Below are 26,290 nucleotides of genomic sequence, written 5' to 3' on the forward strand. Positions count from 1 at the left end.
ATTCCAATAGCCATCCTGATTACCTGTTGTATCGGTGTGCTAGTTTTCGGTGTTTCAGACACCAGATCAGTCAAGTCCTTTTGTGTTGCAGTTTTGTGCAGTTTTTTTGCATTTAAATAACATTCTGTTCTTTTATCCTCTTTTTGCAAACTGCATTTTCCCATGTTATACTCCATTTGTCGACATTTTTTTACCTGTTTAACCTGTCATTATATTTTTGTAAATTAGAACATAGAACAATACAGCACAGAACAGGCCCTTCGACCCACGATGTTGTGCCGAACATTTGTCCTAGCTTAAGCACCTATCCATGTACCTATCCAATTACCACTTAAAGGTCACCAATGATTCTGACTCCCACAGGCAGCGCATTCCATGCCCCCACCACTCTCTGGGTAAGGAACCTACCCCTGACATCCCCCATACCTTCCACCCTTCACCTTAAATTTATGTCCCCTTGTAACACTCTGTTGTACACGGGGGAAAAAGTCTCTGACTGTCTACTCTATCTATTCCCCTGATCATCTTATAAACCTTTATCAAGTCACCCCTCATCCTTCGCCGTTCCAATGAGAAAAGGCCTAGCACTCTCAACATATCCTCGTATGACCCATTCTCCATTCCAGGCAACATCCTGGTAAATCTCCTCTGCACCCTCTCCAAAGCTTCCACATCTTTCCTAAAATGAGGCGACCAGAACTGTACACAGTACTCCAAACGTGGCCTTACCAAGGTCCTATACAGCCGCAACATCACTTCACGACTCTTGAAGTCAATCCCTCTGCTAATGAACGCTAATACATCATAAACCTTCTTACAAGCTCTATCCACCTGAGTGGCAACTTTCAAAGATCTATGAACACAGACCCCAAGATCCCTCTGCTCCTCTACCTTACTAAGAACCCTACTGTTAACCCTATTCCGCATTCTTATTTGTCCATCCAAAATGGACAACCTCACACTTGACAGGGTTGAACTCCATCTGCCACTCCTCAGCCCAGCTCTGCATCATATCTAAGTCCCTTTGCAGCCGACAACAGCCCTCCTCACTATCCACAACTCCACCAATCTTTGTATCATCTGCAAATTTACTGACCCAACGTTCGACTCCCTCTTCCAAGTCATTAATAAAAATTACAAACAGCAGAGGACCCCATCTTGCAACCTGCCTTGCCACCTATTTTAGTATTTGTCTGCAAATTTGACTGCAGTACATTCACTTCCTTGGCTCAAGTCAGTAATATAGATGTGTATCTATTCTAAACAGTTGTGCTCTTGGCACTAATCTGTGTGGAAACGGACTGGTCACAGGTTCCCAACCTGAAAACAAACCCCTTATCCCTATTGCTAGTGGCCAATTCTGTGTCCATGCTGATATACTACCTCTGATAAATTGGACTCCAATTTATGACTTAACCTTTTGAGGTATCATGTTGAATGCCATCTGGAAGTCCAAGTGCAATAGAACCTTCCAAATCTGCAACCGCCTCAAAGTCTCTCAACCATTCTGACTTGGAAATACTATATCATTATCTCCAGTGGTGAATCAAAATATTGATGTGTCCTTCCTACTTACACCTGTGGGCACCCACAGCTTACCGACTGTAGTGGTTCAAGAAGGTGACTTGCCATGACCTCCATGGACAAATAACTTTGTCTAATGAATGCTTAACTTTTTGAATTAATAAAAAATAAAAAGGTTCTTGCATCTAAAAGTAAATATTCAATTTACACTCTCACACATAAGAATGGCCACAAACAAGCAATGTTCTATGCCAGGGCTTTCCAAAGTGTTAGATTCCATGTAGGCTTGTGAGCTGAAATTCTAGGGTCATATTGTCTTCTGACTAGCATTAGCTGCCTTCCTGGTCAGGTGTATTCCACCCTCCCCAAAAAACATTCCCAGTTCATAGGTTCCAGGGTTGTAACCAATTTCCTGCCCTGAAATTCTGTCACCGTTGAAAAAAGTTTAGGAAGTACTATTAGGCAGTCAGCACCCAGTAGCCTGTATCTAGATATGCAGCCTTCGAGGCTTTCTGAAATGGGGGTAAGAAATTGTAAATGTGTTGCTGGAAAAGCGCAGCAGGTCAGGCAGCATCCAAGGAGCAGGGGAATCGATGTTTCGAACATGAGCCCTTCTTCCTGAAGAAGGGCCCATGCCCGAAACGTCGATTCTCCTGCTCCTTGGATGCTGCCTGATCTGCGCATTTTCAGCTCTGATCTCCAGCATCTGCAGTCCTCACTTTCTCCTAAGAAATTGTAATACCTATGATGTCAATTTTGACTTTCGAGGTGTTTCAGATTATAGGGTGTCGTTTTGTGTTGCAATCTCCATGCACGTTTCATAAGACGTTAATCTGTATCAATTTATTACAAATTAGCAGATGAGAAGCAATCTGTATTCCTATCTGGCATCTCATAATCCAGTCTAACCTATCAAATGCTGCCAGTAAGAGAAACTAGCTAGTTTGCTTTTGCTAATCCTGTTCATTCTCTCGTTAAGAGAAAGCATAAGGATCTGCGTGAAATAAGGCCGCATACTAAAATATAAACCTGTTTAAAAAGTGCAAAAGACAACCAATTACAAATTTATTTCTCCTAAACCTTTTTTCATTAGCTTTAATGGTGTTCTTCATTTGACTGAGTATGAAATACATTGTTTAGAGGTTTTTAATTCCTTTTAAAATTATACAAAACCCTCTTCTGTTTTTATTTTAAAATGTCTAATTGAAATTTCTTGTGATGCAGAGGTTGATCTGTAAGTTAACAGTAGATCCCAGTGGCTAGGGAGTGAATTTATCTTTTCCTGGTTTTTATAATCAGCAATATATCTTTTTTTTTAAAGGTGCGTCCATTTCAATGATACTGACAGATGCAGAAGATTTCAACCATTGAATCCTATTAGAACTTGACATTTCTTTAAACTACATATCTGTACATGTATCACATTGCTTAACCATCTTGTTTAAATGACATCTTTAGATACCTTAATGTCAAAACAAAAAGTTCCAGAGCTTCATGGAACAATATGAATTCCCTAATCAGTAGCTCCCAAAAACAGATTTTGCTGTAACTTGAATTGCTTCCTTCTCTTTGAGCTTACCCTGCCTAAATAAAAAGATCTTAAATATTAACATTGCCTTTCTTTTCTCTTTTTCAGCCAAGCACTCAACTTTTAAAATTTAGTTGGGAACAATATTTAGTTTCCTCAAGGTTGTCAGGTGTGACTAGTCCTTTACCATGGTCCACCTGCCTCCAGTGCTGTTAGTCACATGAAAAATGTAATTCTAAAGATCCAAGAAAGTTTCTAAGTCTTGATGGATTTCCTGATTGCTACCTGGTGTTGGGTATGAGTGTACTTTGTATTAAGGATTTTAAAGTACCACGCACCAATATATTATGTTACTGAGGAATGGACATGGCATGATATTGCACAGACCACCTTTTAAATTATTGCTTTGAATTAAATCGCACAGAAAAGTTGATCAAAAACTTTCCGATCAGTAGGCAAAACTTTTGCCTAGAAGGCATCTTCGAAACTTATCTTGGATGCTGTCTTTTTTTCCAGGGATTTGAAATAACATCCACTCTGATACACCAGCTGGAATATCCACAGAGTATTTGGAAGAAAATACATTTTTATTGTCATAATTTAATTGTAGCGAGTTTTGAGAAGATTTGTAGCTCAGGTTGAGGTTCTGGATATAGGTTTGCTTGCTGAGCTGGAAGGTTCATTTCCAGACGTTTTGTCACCCTACTAGGTAACCTCTTCAGTGAGCCTTGGGCAAAGCACTGCAAATAAATCTTGCTTTCTATTTATATGTTTGAGTTTCTTTGGGTTGGTGATGTCACTTCTTGTGGTGATGTCATTTCCTGTACTTTTTCTTAGGGTGTGGTAGATGGGGGTCTAACTCGATGTGTTTGTTGATAGAGTTCCGGTTGGAATGCCATGCTTCTAGGAATTCTTGTGCGTGTCTTTGGCTCATCACAGGATGGATGTGTTGTCCCAGTTGAAGTGGTATCCTACCTTACCTGTATGTAAGGATACTAATGAGAAAGGGTCATGAAGTTTTGTGGCTCATCCGTGTTCATGTATCCTGGTGGCTAGTTTTCTGCCTGTTTGTCCAATGTAGTGTTTGTTACAGTCCTTGCACAGTATTTTGTAAATTACATTAGTTTTGCTTGTTATCTGTATAGGGTCTTTCAAGTTCATTAGCCACTATTTTGGTGTGTTGGTGGGAATCGCAGCAGAGTCTCTGGTGCTGTGTGGCAGCAGTGCTAACTACACTATTCTCCCTGGTATTGACTTTATTTGTTTAAACCCTGATGTCTAAAGCTTTTATTAAACCACAGCACCATCTCCTTTGCCATGATTTCCCTTAAGGTTCATTTGGATTTTAGTTTTTGGCCACTTATCCTAATATCGCAATTGATTTGCATCTCTCTTCCTCGTATCTCTGACACACCTTTGGAAACTTATTTTCTAAAAGAACCTAATGAGTTCACTGGTTGATACAATTGATGTTGTGTATTATAAGCTTTCAGAAAAGGTGTAGCTGATCTGTGTGTAGATGTATAATTTGTAATCTAAACAGGTCAGAAGTTTCACCCATACCAAATACATATCTGGACCATCTTATTGTTGCTTGGCAAGGGTAAGATCTCATTGTTTGTATCTGCTTTAATTAGTTATTGCTTGTTTGTTGCAGATGCTGAAACTAGTTTAAAGGTCCAAGAGAGTGGAATCCTTCACGTTTTCCCTCGTCTGTTGTCTCCACATTGTTCCTGCACAGCAAAAGTAGCAAACGTCATAGCAGAAATAGCCAAAAATGGTGAGGTTTTCAACAAGAACTTTCTCTGCTGGAACATCTTCAGTTTTACACCTCATCTGTCAGTATTTTGTGTTTTTTGACTTTTTTTAAAAATCCATCTCATGTTTACATAAAGTTTAAAATCTTGCAATAAATATTATGTTGACAGGTTTCAGTGTAAGAAAATAATAACTCTGCAATTTACCCCTGATAACTGGACCAATTTTATATCTAAGTCTTTACTCAGAAAAATTATTTGATTATGTCTTGCATTATACCAGCAAGGTACAGTGCATTCTTCAAGTTTAGTTATCTGGATTGGAGAACAGAAGATAAATAGATGAATGTATGCAGATGTTGTTCAATTCAAATTTTAAATCATGCATTTTATTAGTTTTTTATGTCATTTCTTTCCGTTGTTTAAGGATAGAACTTTTGAAATTCAGAGAGCAATTAAGTACAGAATGTGGAGTGTACGGCTATGTCTGCCCTACAGGTGCAGAAATAAATTAGAGGTGCAAAGCTTTGATGCTGAATGACAAAGGTGTAATCTCTGAGACAGTTTGTATAGGTATATTTTTAGTATTTGCCCAATTTAATTTTTTTAAAGGGAAAAATGTGACAGGAAGATTGTCAGCAAATGTGTGTAGATTGCATTTTGGCTTTTTGAGAAAGGACAGCACAGATATAGGAGTCGAGAATGTGGTGCTGAAAAAAATACAACCGGTCAGGCAGCAGCTGAGGAGCAGGAGAATTGATGGTTTGGGCATAAGCCCTTCATCAGGAAGCCCTCTCAACTCTGCTACTCCAGCATCTGCAATCCTCACTTTCTCCGAGCACAGATGTAGGCATCAGGGTAGAGGACTATGAAATTTTAACCAAAAAAAGAGAAGTTGTTTAGCAATCTTAAAAGTGGATAAATCTGTATGCATCACAGGCTGTTGACGGAGATGATATTAGGAACTGTGGAAGTGATTTTCAAATCCCCTCTGCCTATGGTGAGATGACAGAGACGAGTAGATAGTTAACACTATCCAATTACTTAAAGGAGGAAGAGAGAAACCAGGGAATTACAGATCAGTCAATATATCTCAATATTTGCATTAACAACCTACCACCCTGCATGAACTCAAAATTTCCTTCATCCTATACTGTGTTGACCTGCTGTTCCCTGTTGTTCTTGCTTTCATTTGCTTCCCTAGTAATCCAACATAATCAATTCAGTTTTGATTCTAGGTTACAGATACCATGATGATCACCCCCCCCATTGTATTTTGCCCACCTCATCCTAGCCATTATGCCCACACAAGCTGTCCTCTTTTACTAGTGGTCTTAGTTGCATCTCTCCCATGCTCTCAATCAGTACCATCATTGCTGGCTGTATTCTAACACAATCCATAAAATTGTTGTATTTTTACCTCTGTTCCAATTTTATATAACTACTTCAATTTTTTTTTGGTTGCCATTGCTCACAGCCCAATTCTGTTGATTCCAATGAGGTTCTGTTTTCTGAATATTAACATGTATTTATGTATGTTTAATATGAACAATTAGTAAGAGCAGTAGTAGGCCAAGAAATGCTGCCCATCAGTAATGTAATTGGAGAAAAATGGAAAGAAATTTTTAAATTAAAGTTTACTTAACAGGATTGTGCACTGACATTTTGGTTTGTAATCAACATGTATTATCTGTCAGTGGCTTCATCAAAATTGAAGCTTTTTTGTAAAATTTCTTGCACGAAAGCTTGCTTTTAGATTGCTCATACAACAATTTGATTTGTTTAAATAAAATGGTAGCAAGTCAGACAATTTTTACATAATTACTTCTATGAAAATATAAAGTTGCTCTTAAGAGCATTGTGGACTGTTACCTGAGTACTATTTTTGTATTTGAAATGGCATTATGATGTTTTTTGTACTTTCAGTTAAATTATTGAAATGTGCTTCACCATTTCAGTTGAAGCCAAAACTATTACCATACTCAATAGTTTTGTTTACAAGTTATACAAATATTATACACTGTCCTTTCCATATGAGCATCAACATGAAACCTAAAGTAAATTCCTCATCAAATTTTTCACTTACAAACTTGATACTCTGGTGCAGTTCACTTATCTTACATGCATGTTGATTTACTACCCATACTGTTTGTAGAATTCATGCGAAACTCATGTGTGGACACAGCATTGATTCCACCTTTGGTACAACTGCTGAACAACAGAGATCAAGAAGTGCTCCTTCAAACAGGACGTGCCCTTGGCAACATTTGCTATGATAGCCGTAAGTCCAGAATTAAAATGCTTTTGCAATACTGTGGTATTCATATCCATATTTTAAAATTATTAACATCCTTTTACTAGCAGACAGCTAATGGTATTAATACTCTACTGCCAAGGTAAAATATATGAATCATTTGGTTATTTTTCCTTAATATTTTAACTACAAATGATGTTTGAGAACATGCATGAATGTGTCAGGATATCAAGAGCTTTTGAGTCCTTGTAAAATTAGTATGCACGTTAGTTTTAAGCATGAGCAAAACTTGGTTTTAATAACTTCAAAAACAAATTCTAATTTTAAGGCACATGCCATAAGCAGTCTGAATTTATTATGCTCTAGTATTATAATCCTGGGTGGTGATATCAGAGCCTTCTGAGGAACAAAATTGCTTCTTTATTGAATTGCTGACACAAGGTGGGGGAATAATTTGCTGCCTCTGTTTTGCTACTGTTGAATCATGGTTAACATAATCTGTATACAATACCTGTAGTGTTGGTGGAGTATTGTTGGTTTTACTGATTGACCATTTCCCCACCTGCCCCTCTTCCTTTTCCCTAATGTAGTGTGCGATTTACCTTCAGCTGTAATTTCCTTACCTTTGCACTTCATAGTACTGAGTTTAGGAGCACTCTTTGATATAGAGATGAAATTATAATTGAATATTGACTATAATATGATGAATTAAACCACAAATAGTGAAGTTAACAAAAGCTCAGTCTGTCAATCAAGAGAATTGTGAAAATATTAGCTAGGATATTGTGGTATTGACAACGTTCATGTTCTTTATATCAGATTGTGAATTTTCTACAGCTGCTGAGGAAGCATTTAACCATCCCTACGTAATTGCACTTAAATCATATTATATATTCTACAGTAATCTTTAATACATATGAAATTGAGAGTGTATCTACACTCCTTGTCAATAATTACTCCTTGTATTGAGAAGTTTTTTGATTGTTCGTTATTGTAAGGAATTGACTGGTTGATGTATGGATTCGTTTATTCCTATCCAATTCTTTATATTAATTAATATTCATTATGTGTGCATGTCCAGAAGACTTTGCAAATTTTACAACATTATACAAAATAGTACTTTTTAATTGTACAGAAAAGTAGCCTAATTGCATAAATTTTGAGATGTGTTCTGTTTTAACATGGTTTTTTTTAATGCTTTAAAATATTATTCTTTCCATCCAACCATTCAAAAATGATAAGAATATCCGCTGAATAAACTCCTCTTCAAAATTGACATTGATTTGTATGGAAGAAAATAAAAATATTCAGCTCTGTTACATGTGTAAAACATGGTAAATACAATATAGAATGACGTGCTTTGTGAATAGCCTAAGGAAGTGACTAAAATACAAGATAGTAAACAAGAACTGAACTATGCCTTGGCATTTTAAGAAAAAAAATTAGTCCAAACACTAATCTAGCACCATGACATTTACCCCTTTTTTAAGCAATCATGACAAGTCTATCTAAGTAGCTAGCTTCGTGGAGTATTCCCAGACACTTATGGATTGAGGTAAATATCCTGTGCATTACAGGTAAAGTTTAAGATGGATAATATCCCAGTGTAGTTGAATATTCTCTGCTACACCTTACAAACTTTACAATGTTATAGCTTACAAGTTCTTGGACTTCAGTTTCCTTGCTTCAGCTTGGGGAAAAGATTTCCAGCCTTGGGTTATCTTGCATGACTTTTTTGCTTATTTTCCTCTGTAGACCATTGATACCTAATTTTTATAACTTTAAAACTTAAATATAGCAATAAATTTTTAAAGGAAGCCTTCTGTCCTCAAACAAAAGTACAGCTGGATCTTCACAGTTGTACAGGTGGTCAGTCAGTAACTCAGATATTTGTCAGAGCTGCAATGGCCGCCAACAAAATTTTGATTTGGCATTAACAATTAGGCTCTGCAACTGTGTCCTTTGCCTTTGCGAACTTTGCAGGCTAAACAGTGAAGGTATCTTGAATTGTAGGCATCCTTTTAGAGGAGTATAGTGGAATCGGAGAGGGTTTATCTGCTCCAAAGTGGTGTCATTTTTTTCATTCACTCCACTCTTCAAGGAAGGTTGCCCTTCTATTTTTGAATCTTTGGGACATAGTTGCATTCCCTAAACACGCGCAGTGTGTTTCTTTTTCAATGGCGGAACTATGTTTAAAAGGCTTTAAAACCATCACTTCTATTTGTCATTCTGATTGCAACTTGAGTCACTGCAGCAGTTGCTAGTTGTGTTTGAGCAACCTGCTGCTGAAGGTTAACTGATATTATTGATTTTAGACCAAGAAGAAGAAAGTGTTATCTCTGTGTCTGAGAATGTACCATTTGCTACAATTTCAATCTATTTTCTGGTGGCCTGAAGTCTAAACATTACTGCTGAAAGTAGCCTTCCTTGGTTGGCAGATCACATTTGTGATCTCTGGTTCTTGTTTGCCCACGGACTGCTCAGGGGGGAGGCCACCTGATAAGTAGACTCCTAGAGATGTACAGCACAGAAACAGACCCTTCAGTCCAACTTTTCCACGCCAACCAGATAACCCAACCCAATCTAGTCCCACTTGCCAACACCTGGCCCATTTCCTTCCAAACTCTTCCTATTCCTGTACCCATCCAGATACCTTTTAAAAGTTGTAATTGTACTAGCCTCCACCACTTTCTCTGGCAGCTCATTCCATACACATACACATGTGAAAAAGTTGCCCCTTAGGTCTTTTATATCTTTCCCTTCTCACCCTAAACCTATGCCTTCTAGTTCTGGACTCCCCCACGCCAAGGAAAATTCCTGGTCTGTTTAACCTGTCCATGCCCCTCATGATTTTATAAAGCTCTATAATGTCACCCCTCAGCCTCTGATGCTCCAGGGGAAACAGCCCCAAAGTATTCCTATACTTCAAACCTTCCAACCCTGGCAACATCCTTGTAAATCTTTCCTGAACCCTTTCAAGTTTCACAACATCCTTCCGATAGGAAGGAGACCACAATTGCACGCAGTATTCCAGAAGTGGCCTAACCAATGTCCTGTACAGCCGCAACATGACCTCCCAACTCCTGTACTCAATACTCTGACCAATAAAAGAAAGCATACCCAACGCTGCCTTCACTATCCTATCTACCTGCGACTGTACTTCCAAGGAGCTATGAACCTGCACTCCAAGGTCACTTTGTTCAGCAACACTCCTGAGGACTTACCATTAAGTGTATAAGCCCTCCTAAGATTTGCTTTCCCAAAATGTGGCACCTCTCATTTATCTAAATTAAACTCCATCTGCCACTCCTCAGTCTACTGGCCCATCTGATCAAGATCCCATTGTAATCTACAGTAACCTTCTTCGCTCTCCACTACACCTCCAATTTTGGTGCCAAGTGCAAACTCCTATATTCATTATCTCCTATATTCATATCCACGTCATTTTTAATAAATGATGAAAAGTAGTGGACCAAGCAGTGATCCTTGTGGCACTTCCCTGGTCACTGGCGTCCAGTCTCAAAAACAACCCTCCACCACCACCCTCTGTCTTTTACTTTTGAGCCCGTTCTGTATTTAAATGGCTAGTTCTCTCTGTGCTCCATGAGATCTAACCTTGTTGAACGCCTTACTGAAGTCCATATAGATCACATCCACCACTCTGCCCAAAACTCAGATATGATTTCCTACACACAAAGCCATGTTGATTATCCATAATCAGTCCCTTGCTTTTCTAAATACATGTACATTATGTCCCTCAGGATTCCCTCCAACAACTTGCCCACCCACAACATCAGGCTCACTGGTCTATAGTTCCCTGGCTTGTCCTTACCACCTTTCTTAAATAGTGGCACCAGGTTAGCCGACATCTCCTGTGACTATTGATGATGCAAATGTCTCAGCAAGTGGCCCAGCAATCATTTCCTTTGCTTCCCAGAGTTCTAGGATTAGATTACTTAGTGTGGAAACAGGCCCTTCGGCCCTACAAGTCCACACCGACCCGCTGAAGCGCAACCAACCCATTCCCCTATATTTACCCCTTTACCTAACACTACGGGTAATTTAGCTTGGCCAATCCACCTGACCTGCACATCTTTGGACTGTGGGAGGAAACCGGAGCACCCGGAGGAAACCCACGCAGACACGGGGAGAATGTGCAAACTCCACTTAGATAGTCGCCTGAGTCGGGAATTGAACCCGGGTCTCTGGCGCTGTGAGGCAACAGTGCTAGCCACTGTGCCACCGTGCCGCCCTGATCAGGTCCTGGGGATTTATCCATTTTTATGCATTTGAAGACATATTCAGCACTTCCTCCTCTGTAATATTGACATTTTTCAAGATGTCACCATCTATTTCCCTATATTCTGTATCTTCCATATCCTTTTCCATAGTAAACATTGAAAATACTAGTGTCTCCCCAACTCCTGTGGCTCCACACAAAAGCCGCCTTGCTAATTTTTGAGGGACCCTATTCTCTCCCGAGTTACCCATTTTTGTCCCTTAATGTATTTGTATAAACCATTTGGATTCTCCTTAACCCTATTTTAATGTACTGAAGTCAAATCATGCTGACGTGCACACAGGGGCTAATACAGTTGTTCGACTTTCATGAAAATTCCTTAGAGACTTATTTCTCCAATTTCATTTGTGTGGTTTGCACGTATGGTCATCTTTGCTTTGAAAATTTCTTCATGGGATGTCTAATGCAATTCTTCATCAGTTCTGCTGTTCTCACTTTGAATTCTTGAGCTCCAAGCATCTGAGAAGTGATGTGAAATAGTGAATTATTGAAAAACTGAATTTGTGCTGCTAGTTTAACCATGCTGGAACATAATACAGGGGCATAGCTTCAAAAGCTAAAAGGTTATCTTTTGGGTTTGTATCTTTTAACTTTTTTTCACTTGGAGTGGACTTCCTGGTGGAATATTAGAAATGTAAACCCTGGATCAATTCAAGAAATAATTGTCTGTAACATTGGAATGCAATGCATTGTTACTCTGGAAGGTTAGATTAAAGTAGGAAAAACCATCTTTTTCACAAGTAAATATATAATCTGTGCTCTGTTTATAAGACGTAGGAGCAGAAATTAGACCATTCGGCCCATTGAGTCTGCTCCTCCATTCAGTCACGGCTGTTAAATTTCTCAACCTCATTCTTCCACAGTCTCCCCGTAACCCTTGATAATCAAGAACCTATCTATGTCAGTCTTAAATATACTCTGACCTGGCTTCTACAGCCTTCTGTGACAATAAATTCCATAGATTCACCACTCTCTGTTCATTCTGAACTTTCAGCTACACATCTTCTTTCTATTAAAGATTGACTGATATTCTTTTAGGCTAATGGAGATCTTGCCTACCAGTCAGAGCCTCAGTAGGCACTCCCCATGAATTTCAAGTGAGAGGCCTGATCGATATTTAAGTAGCCACTGTCAAGCCTTCATTGTAATTGAGATCACCAGCAGCAAAAAGCCTTTCCCCAAGAACTGCAAGCATGTCAGAGGCTGGCAGCCCAACATCATGCCTCAGAGTTCCAGCATCATCATGGGAACTGAGACTGAAGCGGAGTGATAGTGAAATGGGTGTTGATGAATGGACAAGATGTGATATTCTGTTGGGAGCGTTGTTGGAGACTGGGTCCCATTTTAATTCCTGAGCTGCAACTTATTTGCAGTGTGCGCCAAGCTAATAGCTGTCACTTAAGTTATTAATCAGCCTCATTGACATTGCTCTGGTGGCCTGGAATCCTATTGTCAGCACTTTTTATGTTCTAACTTAATGGGAAAGTTTTGCTCCAAAGGAAACGTGGGGTTTTCTTGCAATTAAGTGGGCTAAGCCACCATGCTCCTTTTTGTCTCAATTTAATTTGCATTAAAACGTTATAGCTTTAGTTTGTCCCCAGCACATCAACTAAATTGGAATGCTGTTATTTTGACATTTCTATTTGCTGTATGCAAGGATTTAACATTGAATATACTGAACTCTGCTGTTAATCCTGTCAGTTCTTAGTGGCATAAGCCCAGAGGAAACTAATTACCCAATATTTCGGTAAATGTCTACTCAGACATACCCCACACTTTGTTGCAAGACAATTTTTGATTCAAAAGCATTTCTGATCCCTTTTTGTTTTCGCTATTGACTTATGGGATGTGCACATTGCTGGCTGGCCAGCATTTTATTGTCTGCCCTTAGTTGCCTGAGAAGGTGATGGTGAACTGCCTTCTTGTGCCACTGCAGTCCACATGCTGTGGGTTGACCCACAATGTCCTTAGGGAGGGATTCCAGGATTTACCCAGCAACAGTGAAAGAATGGCGATGTTTCCAAGTCATAATGGTGAATGGCCTGAAGGGGAGTTTACAGGTGGTGGTATTTCCATATATCTGTTGCCCTTATCCTTTCAGATGGATGTGCCATGGATTTGAAGGACAGTTGGTGACTTTCTGCAGTGCATCTTGTAGATGATACACACTGCTACTGAGCATCAGTGGTGGATACTGTGGATGTGGTGCCATTCAAATGGGCTGCTTTGTTCTGAATGGTGTCTAGCGTATTGAGTGTTGTTGGAGCCGCATCCCTTCAGGTAAATGGGGAGTATTCCATCATACCTGATGAAGGGCTCTGGCCCAAAACGTCGAATTTCCTGTTCCTTGGATGCTGCCTAACCTGCTGTGCTTTAACCAGCAACACATTTTCAGCAGTATTCCATCATACTCCTGACTTGTGCCTGGTAGGTGATGGGCATGCTTTGAGGAGTCAGGAGATGAGTTACTCTCCACAGTATTCTTACTGTTGTAGCCACTGTTCATATGACTAGTCCAGATGAGTTTCTGGTCAATATTAACTCCAAGGATGTTGATAATGGTAACACCACAGAATGTAGAGGGATTAGATTATCTCGTTGGAAATGAGCAGTTTATTGTTGAGCAGGTGCTGCTTAAAAGCACTGTTCGTGACACCTTCCATTATTTTACTGATGATGGAGACTAGACTAATGGGGTAATAATTAGTTGGGTTGGGTTTGTCCTACATTTTCTGTACAAGACATACCTGTGCAATTTTCCACATTGTAGATGCCAACATTCTAACTGCACCAGAGGAGCTTGGCTAGAGGAGCGGCAACTTTCAAATCAAATTTTCAGAATTGTTGCTGGAGTGTTGTCAGGGCCAATAGCCTTTGCAGTATCCAGTGTCTCCGATAGTTTCTTGACATCACGTGGAGTGAATTGAGTTGGCTGAAGACTGGTATCTGTAATGCTGGGGACTATTAGAGAAGGCCAAGATGGATTATCTATTTGACACCTTTTTGGCTGAAGATTGCTGTGACTGCTTCAGCCTTGAATTTTGCCGCCTTGTGTTTTTGTTCTTCCATCATTGGGGATGAGGACATTTGTGGAACTGCCACCTCCAGTGTGTTGTTTAATTATCCACCACAATTTGTGACTGGTTGTGGCAGGACTGCAGAGCTTAGATCTGATCTATTGGCTTTTAGGATTGCTTAGCTATCACTTGTTGCTTAAGCTGCTTTGTAGCTTCACCAGGTATGTCCGGTGCTGCTCCTGGCATGGCCTCCTGTATTCTGCATTGAAACAGGGTTGATTCTGCTTCTGTTGATGACCCAAAGTGCCTCAGGCTCGATCTGTTTGAAGCCTGTCCCATTTAGGTCGGTGATAGTGTCACGCAACACAATGGAGGATATTCTCAATTTGAAGGCAGACTTCATCTCCAGTAGGACTGTGTCGTGTCACTCTTACTAATACACTCATTAACAGTTGGAGTTGGTGGATTGGTAAGAATGAAGTCAAGTTTGTTTTTCCCTCCAGTTGATTCCCTCACCACCTGCCACTGACCCAGTCTAGTAGCTATGTCCTTTAGGACCCGACCAGCTCAATCAGTAGTGTTGCTATCAAGTCACCTTGGTGATGTACATTGAAATCCTTCACCCAGTGTACATTCTGCATCTTTGCCACATTTGATGTTTCCTCCAAGTATTGTTCAACATGAAGTAATATTGATTCATAAGCTGAGGATAGTATGTGGTAAGCAGCAGGAGGTTTCCTTGCCCCTGTTCAACCTGAAGCCATGAGACTCCAAAGGCAACTCCCTCCCTCCCTCTGATGGGTCTGTCCTGCCAGTGCCTGGGACAGTCATACTTAAGGAATCATACCTGACTGACAATGTCAGGCTATTGCTCGACTAGTCTGTGTGACAGCTCTTCCAATTTTGGCATTAGTCCCCAGTGTTACGAAGGAGGACTTTGAAGGGTCAACAGGGCTGTTCCTACCATTGTCTATTCCAGTGCTAGGTCGATGCTAGGTAGTCCATCCATATTCATTTCTTTCTTGAGACTTTGTAGTGATTGATAGAACTGGGTGCTAGTTTATTTCAGAGGGATCATAGTTTTTCTGGCTCCCACCCTTTAGTTTATAAAATATTAATCATCAAAGAAGAATTTAGGCGTAAAAAACGAAAGGCAAACTCCGAACAACATTTGACCATCCCAAATACATAAGACAGGAAATACTTATACATTTTTAGGGTGAGGTAAAACTAATTAACTTGTATTAAGGTGGCAAAGTAAATAGTAGATGAGCATTGTCCTGTGATTGTTCCATGCAGAATGGCATAAAGTCAAGGCCTCCCTCCTGTTTGTGACACATTGAAATAGGTTGGAGAAGGTTCATGTGAAGCATAGGCTTGTTAAGCCACAAGGTCTGTTTGTGGTGTGAATGACAAAATTTTATGTCTCCTGAATTGAAAATGCTTCACCAAGTAATCATTTTCAAACCAGAAAGTTTGATAATTATCAATAAGTATTGTCATTTGTTGCAAATGAAATAATAGGTTTTTTTAACCTTTCCCTGGAGGTACTCAAATGCATGAAACTGCTTTGAGAAATGTCTTTGCAAACTTCCTGATCATGTGCTCTGTGGAATATAGTAAGCAAAACTATACTCCCATTCAGTGACCACAATGTTCATCAAATAAAATTCAATGTAATCTGTGGGAATTATGTATTATTTTTAAGATTATCTTTTAAGATTTGGGTTTCTGGTTTTTGAGTTAGTAACCAGTGGGCTTTTTATCTGATAATATTTGAGCATTCTTTAGCCATGGCAACGTATTTGTGTTGTTGCATATATCTCAGCCAGAGACCATTTTGGTGTAGTGAAAGCCATTAACAGTATAACTTAACAAGCCAAGTTTCGCTCTGGGATCTGACTTGCCCAGTAATGATATCAGCTGGGATCATGACCAATGGGAAAACACTTCGAACAGCACATACTAAATTTCATTTGAGTCAAATGTTTAACATACATGACAAACCTGAGAGCCATAGGTCAGTGTTGACCCAGGTGTTAAATGAAGTAATATTAATGCAGCTATAAGGTTTTAATTTGAATGGTGAATACTTTTTTGTGAGAACATTCATTTTCAATAAATAACATTTCTGGTACAGCACCTTACCGAAGAGTCACTGTCACAGTTTCTGTGAAACAACACGAGTAGGAGTAGGAGCAGGAGTAGATCATTCAGCCTCTCAGGCCTGTTGCATCATCAGATTGTGAATTCAACTTCACTTTCCTATTTGTTTCCCATAAATGTTAGATTTTTGATTTCGAGATGTACAGCACGGACCCACACCCTTTAGTCCAAAACATTTATACCGACCAGCTATCCTAACCTAATCTAGTCTCATTTTGCCAGTATTCCCTCTAAACCCGTCCTATTCATATACCCTTCCAGATACCTTTTAAATGATGTCCTTTTACCAGCTTCTAACACTTCGTCTGGCAGGTCATTCCATACACACACCACCCTCTGTGGAAAAAGTTGTCTCTTGGGTCTCTTTTAAATCTTTCTCTTCTCACCCTAAACCTATGTCTTCTAGTTCTTGACTCCCCCACCCCAGGGAAAACACCTTGGCCATTCACTCATCCATGTCCCTCATGATTTTATAAATCTCTATCAGGTCACCCCTCAGCCTTCGATGCTCCAGGAAAAACAGCCCTAGCCTATTCAGTCTCTCCCTAAAACTCAAACCCTCCAACTTTGGCAACATCCTTGTAAATCTTTTCTGAACCCTTTCAAGTTTCACAATATCCTTCTGATAGAAAGGAGACCAGAGATGAACAACAATTTAACTTCTCATGAATAGGAAGGACATGGGGAGAAGGATCAGGAAACAGGATAATAAGTCACTGTCATGTTGTATGGGGGAACAGTTTGATCAAGCTGTCTGATTTTCACCTGCCCTGCCTTATTTCCCAAGAATAGACCATGTTTTGCACCATCCACATATTGACTCAGAAAACCTTTCTTGTACACACTGAACAAATTCCTCTCCTCTCCAGCTAAACCCTTAACAATATGGCAGTCCCACTCTATATTGGGAAAGTTAAAATCCCCCACCATAACCACCCTATTATTGTTACAGATAACTGAGATCTTCTTACAAATTTATTTCTTAATCTCCTGCTGACTATTGGGAGGTCTATAATACAATCCCAATAAGGTAATCATCCCTTTCCTATTTCTCAGTTCCACCCAAATAACTTCCTTGAATGCATTCCCAGGAATATCCTCCCTCAATACAGCCATAATGTTATCCCTTATCAAAAACGCCACTGCCCTTCTTCCCTTCCTCACATATCCGCCCTGCCACCCCGCCCTGATCCTTCCTATACCATTTGTATCTTGAACATTTAAGCTGCCAGTCCTGTCCATCCCTGAGCCACTTCTCTGTAATTGCTATGGTATCCCAGTCCCATGTTCCTGGCCATGCCTTGAGTTCATCTGCCTTCCCAGTTAGGCCTCTTGCATTGAAATAAATGCCATTTTAAGTTATCAGTCCTACCTTGTTCTCTGCTTTGTTCCTGCCAGCCCTGTGTTTGAGTCACTCCTTTTCTCACCTGTACCACTGTCAAATTGATTCTTTTCTCCCTATTTCTCTCCGTGCTGGTCCCAACACCTTTCAAATCAGGTGCAATCTGTCCTCCTTGTATAGGTCACTTCAACCCCACAAGAGAATCCAATGATCCAAAAATGTGAACCTTTTTCTCCCCTGCACCAGCTCCTCAGCCATGTATTCGTCTGTTCTATCCTGCTATTCTTACCCTGACTAGCTTGTAGCACTGGGAGTAATCCAGATATGACTACCCTTGAGGGCCTCCTTTTTTAAACTCCTGCCTAACTTTATCATTTTCCTTCAGAATCTCATCCTTTTTTCTTCCTATGTCATTAGGTCTAATGTGTACAACAGCCTCCTGCTGGTTCTTCTCCCCTTTGAGAACATTCTGCACCTTCTCCATGATCATGGTACCAGGGAGGCAACACATCATTCTGAATTTTTGCTGCCATCTACAGAAATGTCTGTCTCTGCCTCTGACTGGAGAGTCCTCTATCATATTCGATTGCTTGGAACCCATTGCACCCCTCGTTACATTAGAACCATTCTCCATCGTATAAACTTTGCTGCTTGTGCTACATTCCCCTGCAAGTCCATCACCAGCTACATTTTCAAAAAAATCACATTTGCTTGAGATGGGGATAGCCACAGGAGATTCTGGCACTACCTGACTACCCCTCCTATCTTTCCTGGAGTTAGCCCATCTATCTAATTTTATCCACGGCTTTTCTACCTTCCTGTAACTGCCATCCATTGCCTCTAATTGCTGCTCCAACCAATCCATGCAATCTGATAGGATTTGCAATCAAAAACACTTCCTGCAGACAATTGTCAGTAACGTGGAAACTCTCCATAAACTTCCATGTCTGACAGGAAGAACACATTACTCTACTAAAGATCATCTTTGTGAAGGGGCAATCTACAGACCCAGAAGATAGCACTGTCTTGCTCTTAAAAAAAAAACACTGCAGGCTAATTTAATACTTGTATTTTTGAAACTTAATCAAGAGACAGATCTCAATAAAACATATAGTCAAGAAAGAACCCACTCTACTCACTATTATGGAGTTACAGCAAGGCTACACTTAAAACTATGCACTTATCTGTTCCTGTGCTAAAATCTCTCCCACCCAGGTTCCTCCAAGGTCACATGTTAATTTTGCTGTTTGTTAATTTTTTCATAGAAGTAAGTCTATGTCCGTAATTCAAATCCAAAACATGAATAGTTGTATGGTTTTTAATTTCATTTAAAATGGTTTACTTGTGAGAGCCACCTGCATAAATGCTATTACGAAGTTCTTGTTGCCATCATGTTGTGATATCTTGAAGATTTCAATTTGAATGTTGATCTGTGAAGTAAAGGAAATTGGTTTGTACAAGTCAGAAAAATGCATCTGCACAAAATAATTCAGCATTTCACTTTAAACAGACCTGTGTTTACTCCACTTTTTTTTCCCCTCACCTTGGAAGTGAGCAACAATGGGAGAGGTAAAAATATTAAGCTCTTTGGATTGACCATTTAGAATCAAAATAATCATGAAAAATTCCTTGAACTGTTCAGTCATGAGATAGTTATGTTTCAGAGACCCAGTGAAATTAATTTCTTCTTAGATTGTTGCTTCATTTATGTATTGTCAAACATTGGTTTCAAAATTGTATTAATTTTATTCTATTTGAATATTTCTATGCATTTGCCTAGAGTGCAACACACTACTTTCTTTGTTTTATAAAACATATGAATATTATGAATATTCATTATGAATATTGCTTAGCTTATTTTAAAGCATTTTACTTTGTTTCCAGAATGTCTTATTTGAATTTATATTTATGTTTTAGATTTTTTAATTTAATTCTTTGTTTTGCAGATGAGGGCAGGAATGCAGTTGACCTATCTGGTGGCGCACAGATAGTAGTTGACCACTTACAGACACTATGCAGTAATATTGATGCGGCCAATCAGAAGCTCTTGACTGTCTTTTGTGGCTTCCTGTTGAACTATAGCAATGATAATGGTAAACTAAAAAGAAAAATGTTTATAATTTGCATACATGCCATCTTTAAAGCAAACATTTGCATTCAATAGTTAACATAACTCAATTGTTTTAAAAAACAAATTATTCAGTATAAAACCATTGACCTTTGACATGAATGTTTTGTCTTGTCCTTTATTTCCCTACCTTTTTCACCTTTTTGTTTTTATAATCTCTTGCTTCTTATCACAACAATAAGATCCTTGACTGACATTTTAAAAATTCTTATCCCAAAATGTGGTGTATATTGGCCAAGGAAAAACAATTTTAATTTTTTAAATTGTATTTGTTTACATGAAATAACCCCATCTTGTAGAAGGAAAAGAGGAGGGGAAAGATTCTGACATATGGATTCCAAACAAAATGTAATTAGTGTCCCATGGAATTATACAATTTTGGAACAGTCAAGAGGTTTTCTGCACAGTGTCAAGACGGTTAATCTCTGTTGCTGTCTGCTTCATCTTGTAGTGTCAGTGATACTAGTTCAGAGCATTGTATATGAAAGCAGTTTTAATTCTGATTGTGACTTCTGTATAAGTAAAATATTTATCAAAGTAATCTCAATATTATTCATTGAGAGTTTTGATACCATAATTTAAAATAGTAGTTGGTTCAATTATAGCATATAAGCTTTTTGTCCCTTAGATCCTGAAGAACCAAACATAACCAAGATGGTATCCAAAAGCTTTTAATTGATTAGACTGTAACTTTCATAATTGTGTTTATGTGCCCATTATAATGTAATTTAGCACGATTTGTCTTTTAACATTTCATCTCGATTAGAAAGCGATGGATGAGGCTTATTTCACGTTCATAAGTCCGTACGGTGGCTGTGGTTTGTAGAATTTTCATTTTCCTACTAGGTGATTAAAGTTGGTAGATGTTTTTAATTGAATAAAAACTGAATAGTTGCACATGTTGTAAGTCAGAAACAAAAACAGAAGTCCAGTATCATCTGTGAAGAGAAATCTGAGTTAACATTTCAGGTTTGGTGACCCTTCCTCACAACTGATGGTAGCTAGGAAAGTGTTGGTTTAAACATGGAAGATAGGGTGGGGCGCAGGGGTAGGGAGTAAATGAAAAGTGAGGATAAGAATCCAAAGAAAGAGAAAACCGGTGAAAAGACAAAGGAGTGGATGAATAGCTGTTAGTGACTAACAATAGGTAGTGTGCAATGGCAAACTGTGATTACAAGGCCTGGTATATGGGATAGGGAGCTCGGATGTAGAGTTCAAGCCCTAAAATTATTGATCTGTTAGAGTCCGAAGGGCTGTACTGTCCCCAAGCAGGAAGTGACCTGTTTCTTACCCCCTCCATCCACCTTATTTTTTTTTTGTTTTGGAGCGTTTTTATTAGAAGAAAGTGAGGACTGGAGATCAGAGTAGTGTGTGTGGTGCTGGAAAAGCACAGCAGGTCAGGCAGCATCCAAGGAGCAGGAGAATCACTGTTTCTGACATAAGCCTTTTATCAGGCTTATGCTCAAAATGTCGACTATCCTGCTCCTTGGATAGTTGCCTGACCTGCTATGCTTTTCCAGCACCACACTCTCGATTTGAGGTGTTTTTATTGGTTAGCTGTACTTGATTTACGCAAATAAGTGAATGTAAATTTTTTTATAATAGATTAACCTGATTTTGCAGGTTGCTTGATAGGATCCAGTCATTGTGGGTGTGTTGTGAAAGATAATCAGTTCACAAAGTAATGTCTTTATTTGGAGTTGGATAACCAATTAAGAATTCAGCTGTAACATTTATACCAAAGTCGCAACAGCTATACTTAAAATGTCTCCTTTTATTTTCTAGATTACTTTTTTGTCTTAGACCTTCTTTAGGTCAGTTCTATCACTAAAGAAGTTTGCAGTGAAATTGTCAATTATGATAGAAGAAAAGTTGGCTTTGCTACCTGTTGTGGAGAAATGTTTCTAGGCTAATTGACTTCAGTGTCACAAATTTAACTTATGGTCAATGTGAAACATTCACAATGAAGATACGGTTCTGGGATGAAACAAAGCAAATTGTAATGGCATTTCATAGGCTAGTGATGAAGTAATTTCTGCACATGGCTTACAAATTTGGTTGCCCTAAAACTATCACAGACCATTGTGTTCAGAGAAATGTCTGTGATTATTAAAGACTTTGGGACCAGTGAAAAGACTAGGGTGACCTTTATCATTAGAAAAAGTGACTGAGACTACACTACAAGGTAATGAAAGGTGTGTTTGAAAGATGTCAACTGTTCAACTTGGACTACAAGCAGTGTGTTAGAAGCCACAAGTACAAAATGCTTTAAACAAGGTTACGGATTAGTCACAACTTTTCCCCTTGTATTCTGTGCTGTAAACAGGGGGAGCAAGTGCTTTTCGGGGTAAGTAGTTGATTCTGGGCCACTTCTCATCCTCAAAGGAGAGTTAGATTTGTGCTTGTAGACAAGGAATTTGATGAACATTAAGAACTTTTTCATTTTTCACCTCCAGCAAAGTCAGGAAGAAATGTGATTGTGAAGAACAAATCACGAGAGTTCTTGTGGAATGATTACACAAGGATTCTGGCAGAATGAATTCTCAGAGGGTGGGGAAAGGTTTTGAAACACATTTATCTGTACACTATGTTCTCTTGGTTCACAAGTATTTTACAGAGCAAAATTGGATCATTTAATGAATTTTATTTCAAGGAGGTTTGGCACATGACAGTAGGGAAGTCTGTTGCAACTATACAAGGTGCTGGTGAGACCACTTTTTGGATACTAGTGGGCAGTTTTGGCCCCCTATTTAAGGAAAAATATTATTTCATTGGAAGCAGTTTAGAGAAGTTTTACTAGGCTGATCCTGGTATGGCAGGATTAACTTATGAGCAAAGACCAGACAGGTTAGGACTTTACTCGCTGAGCTTAGAAAAATGAGAGGTAATCTCCTGAAAACATAGGATTCTTAAGTGGCTTGACAAGGTGAATGCTGGGAGGATGTTCCCCTCATGGAAGAGTCTAGGACCACAGGACATAGTGTTACAACACTGGGTAGACCCTCCTGCTTTAAAACCAGCAACACAGAAAAAAAATTGTCCCGTGCAGTAATCTGTAAAACCTCGAGTGGCCAAGAACTATTTAAAGTAAAAATTAACAACTTTATTTCTTAAAGTAAAACAGAATAATTAACTAACAAGTCCTTGCTCTAACCTACCTTTTCACCTTTCCTTCTATAATACTAGTCTGATAAACTCGCGATTACGATTTACAAACAAGACGTCTTATCTTAAAGTCAGGCAATTTTCAGTTTTCTCTGTATTTCAGTCGTCTTTTCTTCTTGGCGATCCTGCTTCACACATTACTGATCAATAAAGGTACCTGTTTAAGAGAGCTATTTTCTGGGCAGTGTGCAGATTGCGTTGGCGTGGCAGTTCTCCTCCCAACAGTTCAATTTTTCCCAATCTTGTAGCCCCAAAGCAAGATTATCAATATACCAAATTCAAACTGGATTGAAGTTTGGTATTTTTCAGGGTATAATTTAAACTGGTTGGCCAAATTCAAATCTGTTTTGTCATTTTCAGGCAACTAGCTAATAGAGTTGTTCAACCAAATATTTCATTATATTTATTTTCAGAACATTTGGTTCTGTCAGGTTGTTCTGTTACTTTTAACTCTCTTAAAGGTACAGTATATCCACATCTTCATAACAATAGTCAGAATAATGGGGTGCCAATTTAAGGGATTGTGAGGAGGACACATTTCTTCTGAGGATTGGGAGCTTTTGGAACTCTTTGCCAGAGGACTGTGGGGGCAGAGCCTTTGTGTATATTTAAGGCTGAGATAGTCTCTTACTCATTCGGAGAATCGAAGATCGCAGTGAAAGGGTGGAAAAGTGGGTGTGAGGAATGTCGGATCAGCCATGATCCTATTGAATGGCAGAGCAGGCTCGAGGGGCCAAGGAACCACCCCCTCTTTCTTTATGGACTTATGGTATTATTTAAAAGTTCTAGTGCTGTAAATAATGCTGCATGTTTTTCTTAGAAACCAAATGTTAGTAATGAAGGTTTGCAGCTGAGGAACTGCTTTTAAAAATTTTTAGCTACTCTTAGAGACTAAGACAAAGGGAAAAAAGATGTAGAAATGGCTGGCCTCCTGTCCGAAAATAGTTTTGGGAAGCTCCTCTTGCCTTCCTGGATAAGCACTGTCCCACGAGGACAGGTCAACCTAAGCTGGCAGAACAGTAGTATATAGCTAGTAGACCTCAACATTGACTCTGACCATGACATCTTATGGAATTCAATCATAAGCAAGAAAATGATCTCTATTTGCCACCTACAACCCTTCCTCAATTAGTAAACCAATACACACTTAGAAAATGTGCTCAGTAGCAGGGCCTTGCATGGCAGCAGTGACCACTGCACAGGGCTTGGGTGAAATCCTGACTTCACACTGAGAATATCACCACTGGATTATGTGGCACAACCATCATGCTGGTCGAGGAGGCTCCATAAATATGCATTTCCACAACGATTTGGGAGACCATCAGCTCAGTGCAAAAAAAATTGAAGCACTTGCAAATCTCTTCAGCCAGAAGTGACAAGATTATTATCCTTGGCTTCCTCCCAAGGTAGCTAACATCTCGCACTGGCTTTCGACCACTCCGGTTCACTTGTTAATAGGGCGAAACGGCTGAAGACAACTTGCGATAGTACTGAAGACCTGTGCTCATAATTGCCTTCCAACTAACACCTTGATATGCCACCTGCAGCAGTTTGAGAATGTGGTGGTAATTTTTTTCAGTACTGCTCGCATCCCATGAATGATTTTTTTTACATGCTACTTGCTAATTGGTGAGTTTATTCTGTTAATTTGTAAAGTATTTTAAAGTACATAGTTGCATATGTGACTGGTTTTATATGTAAAACATGTGCTAGCTGAAAGATCTATATTTCTGTGATCTTGGGGATCTGTATCTGGACGTCTTTTCAGGTTTGGCATGAGAAATCCATTTCAAATTTTTAAGACTATCTTGGAAAACATTTTACTTGTTAATATCATTTTGTGAATTAAACTTAAGGCATCAAGAAACAGACATTAACATCCTAATTCAATTATTTTCAGATACCTGTATAGTCTGTTGTTTCTTTAGATACCATTTATAAGATTTCCTAATAATTTCAATCTATTCTAGAAATTGTTTGCATTTTTTTTTCCAAGCCAGGAACACGAAACCGAAATAGACATCACTTAGGGATTATCTTTTAATGAGTTGTTAGTTGCAGATTTTGGCTTGGTAGTTAGACTTGACCTGTCAACCTCTCCCTGAGCCTTGGTTGCTGTTGTATTGTAGTTATCAATTTCAGCTCCGTATAATTGACCAGCAACAGCATCCCACCATGTTTACACTGCCTGGTTGGAGCTAGGAGCAAACTCCTATGTTTTAGGAGCCTTGCATAGAACTCTGCTTGCAGTCACAGACTATGAACTTTGTGCAATAGTTGAGGAATATCTCTTTAAAATGTATGTGTATTTATGCTGGTATCCAATAATTGGCTCTGCATGCATTATTTCATTTAGATGCCTATTCTGTTCTACTCATCTATTGAATTCAGAAACTTTAAAAACTAACTTACAGCCTTTTCCGGATTGGGAATCTAAGTAATATTGATGATTTTAGTGTGTGTGTATGAAATTTCTTTTACTATGTGAGCAAAAGCATAAAAAGCTTAAAATAGGTGAAATAAATAGTTAAAATGCTAGAAAATTCCGTGCTAATATTTGTTTGCCTGTTACTAATTGTACATCCATTTTCAACCTCTAAAGCAATTAACCAGTGACATTTATTGCTATTGCAGAATTAATGAAGCAAGGTTTTTCAAAGCTCTTTTAATAAAATTGTGCCTTGCAAATCAGTACTATAGCTCGCCATTAGATTTAATGTTTTCACAAAACCTCTGCACCTAACAAAACATGGTAGCGTTTTCATCATTCAAGTGTATAGCCAGCTGTCTTCCTGTGTACGCATTATTAAGGCATTTATTATTGTTTTGGTTGACACATTTGCAAGCAGCAAATCAAAAATAATGATTTTAAGTAAATGAATTGAAGGCTTGCAATTAGCTTCTAGTAATAACATTGGTATGGACTCCAGGTTAAAGACCTTTTTAGTATAAATAACAAGGTTATATCTTGTGATTTTAATTTAGTTGTATGATATATGATCTATCCATATGGCAGTACCATGTGAAGTAACCAGTATAAACAGTATCTTATTGTCCCGTTACTTACTTTGTTACTAATAGCTGCATTGACTTTGGCCTGAGGACACGT

At 38.9% G+C, this 26,290-nt stretch overlaps 1 protein-coding gene across 5 annotated transcripts in view; it reads left to right on the forward strand.

Moving 5' to 3' along the window:
* Positions 1-26,290, forward strand: part of rap1gds1 (RAP1, GTP-GDP dissociation stimulator 1) — a 95,799-nt gene that overhangs the window by 28,900 nt on the left and 40,609 nt on the right. For 3 of the 5 annotated variants that reach the window (XM_060851337.1, XM_060851338.1, XM_060851341.1), the window contains exons 3-5: positions 4,710-4,832; positions 6,965-7,090; positions 19,835-19,981. In XM_060851337.1, coding sequence (XP_060707320.1) covers positions 4,710-4,832; positions 6,965-7,090; positions 19,835-19,981 — 396 coding nt within the window. Of the gene's footprint in view, positions 1-4,709; positions 4,891-6,964; positions 7,091-19,834; positions 19,982-26,290 lie in introns of those variants that run through there. The other 2 variants (XM_060851340.1, XM_060851339.1) reach the window with 2 other exon arrangements.

Source organism: Hemiscyllium ocellatum, chromosome 36 (assembly GCF_020745735.1).
Source record: "Hemiscyllium ocellatum isolate sHemOce1 chromosome 36, sHemOce1.pat.X.cur, whole genome shotgun sequence".
NCBI classification, from domain to species: Eukaryota; Metazoa; Chordata; class Chondrichthyes; order Orectolobiformes; family Hemiscylliidae; genus Hemiscyllium; species Hemiscyllium ocellatum.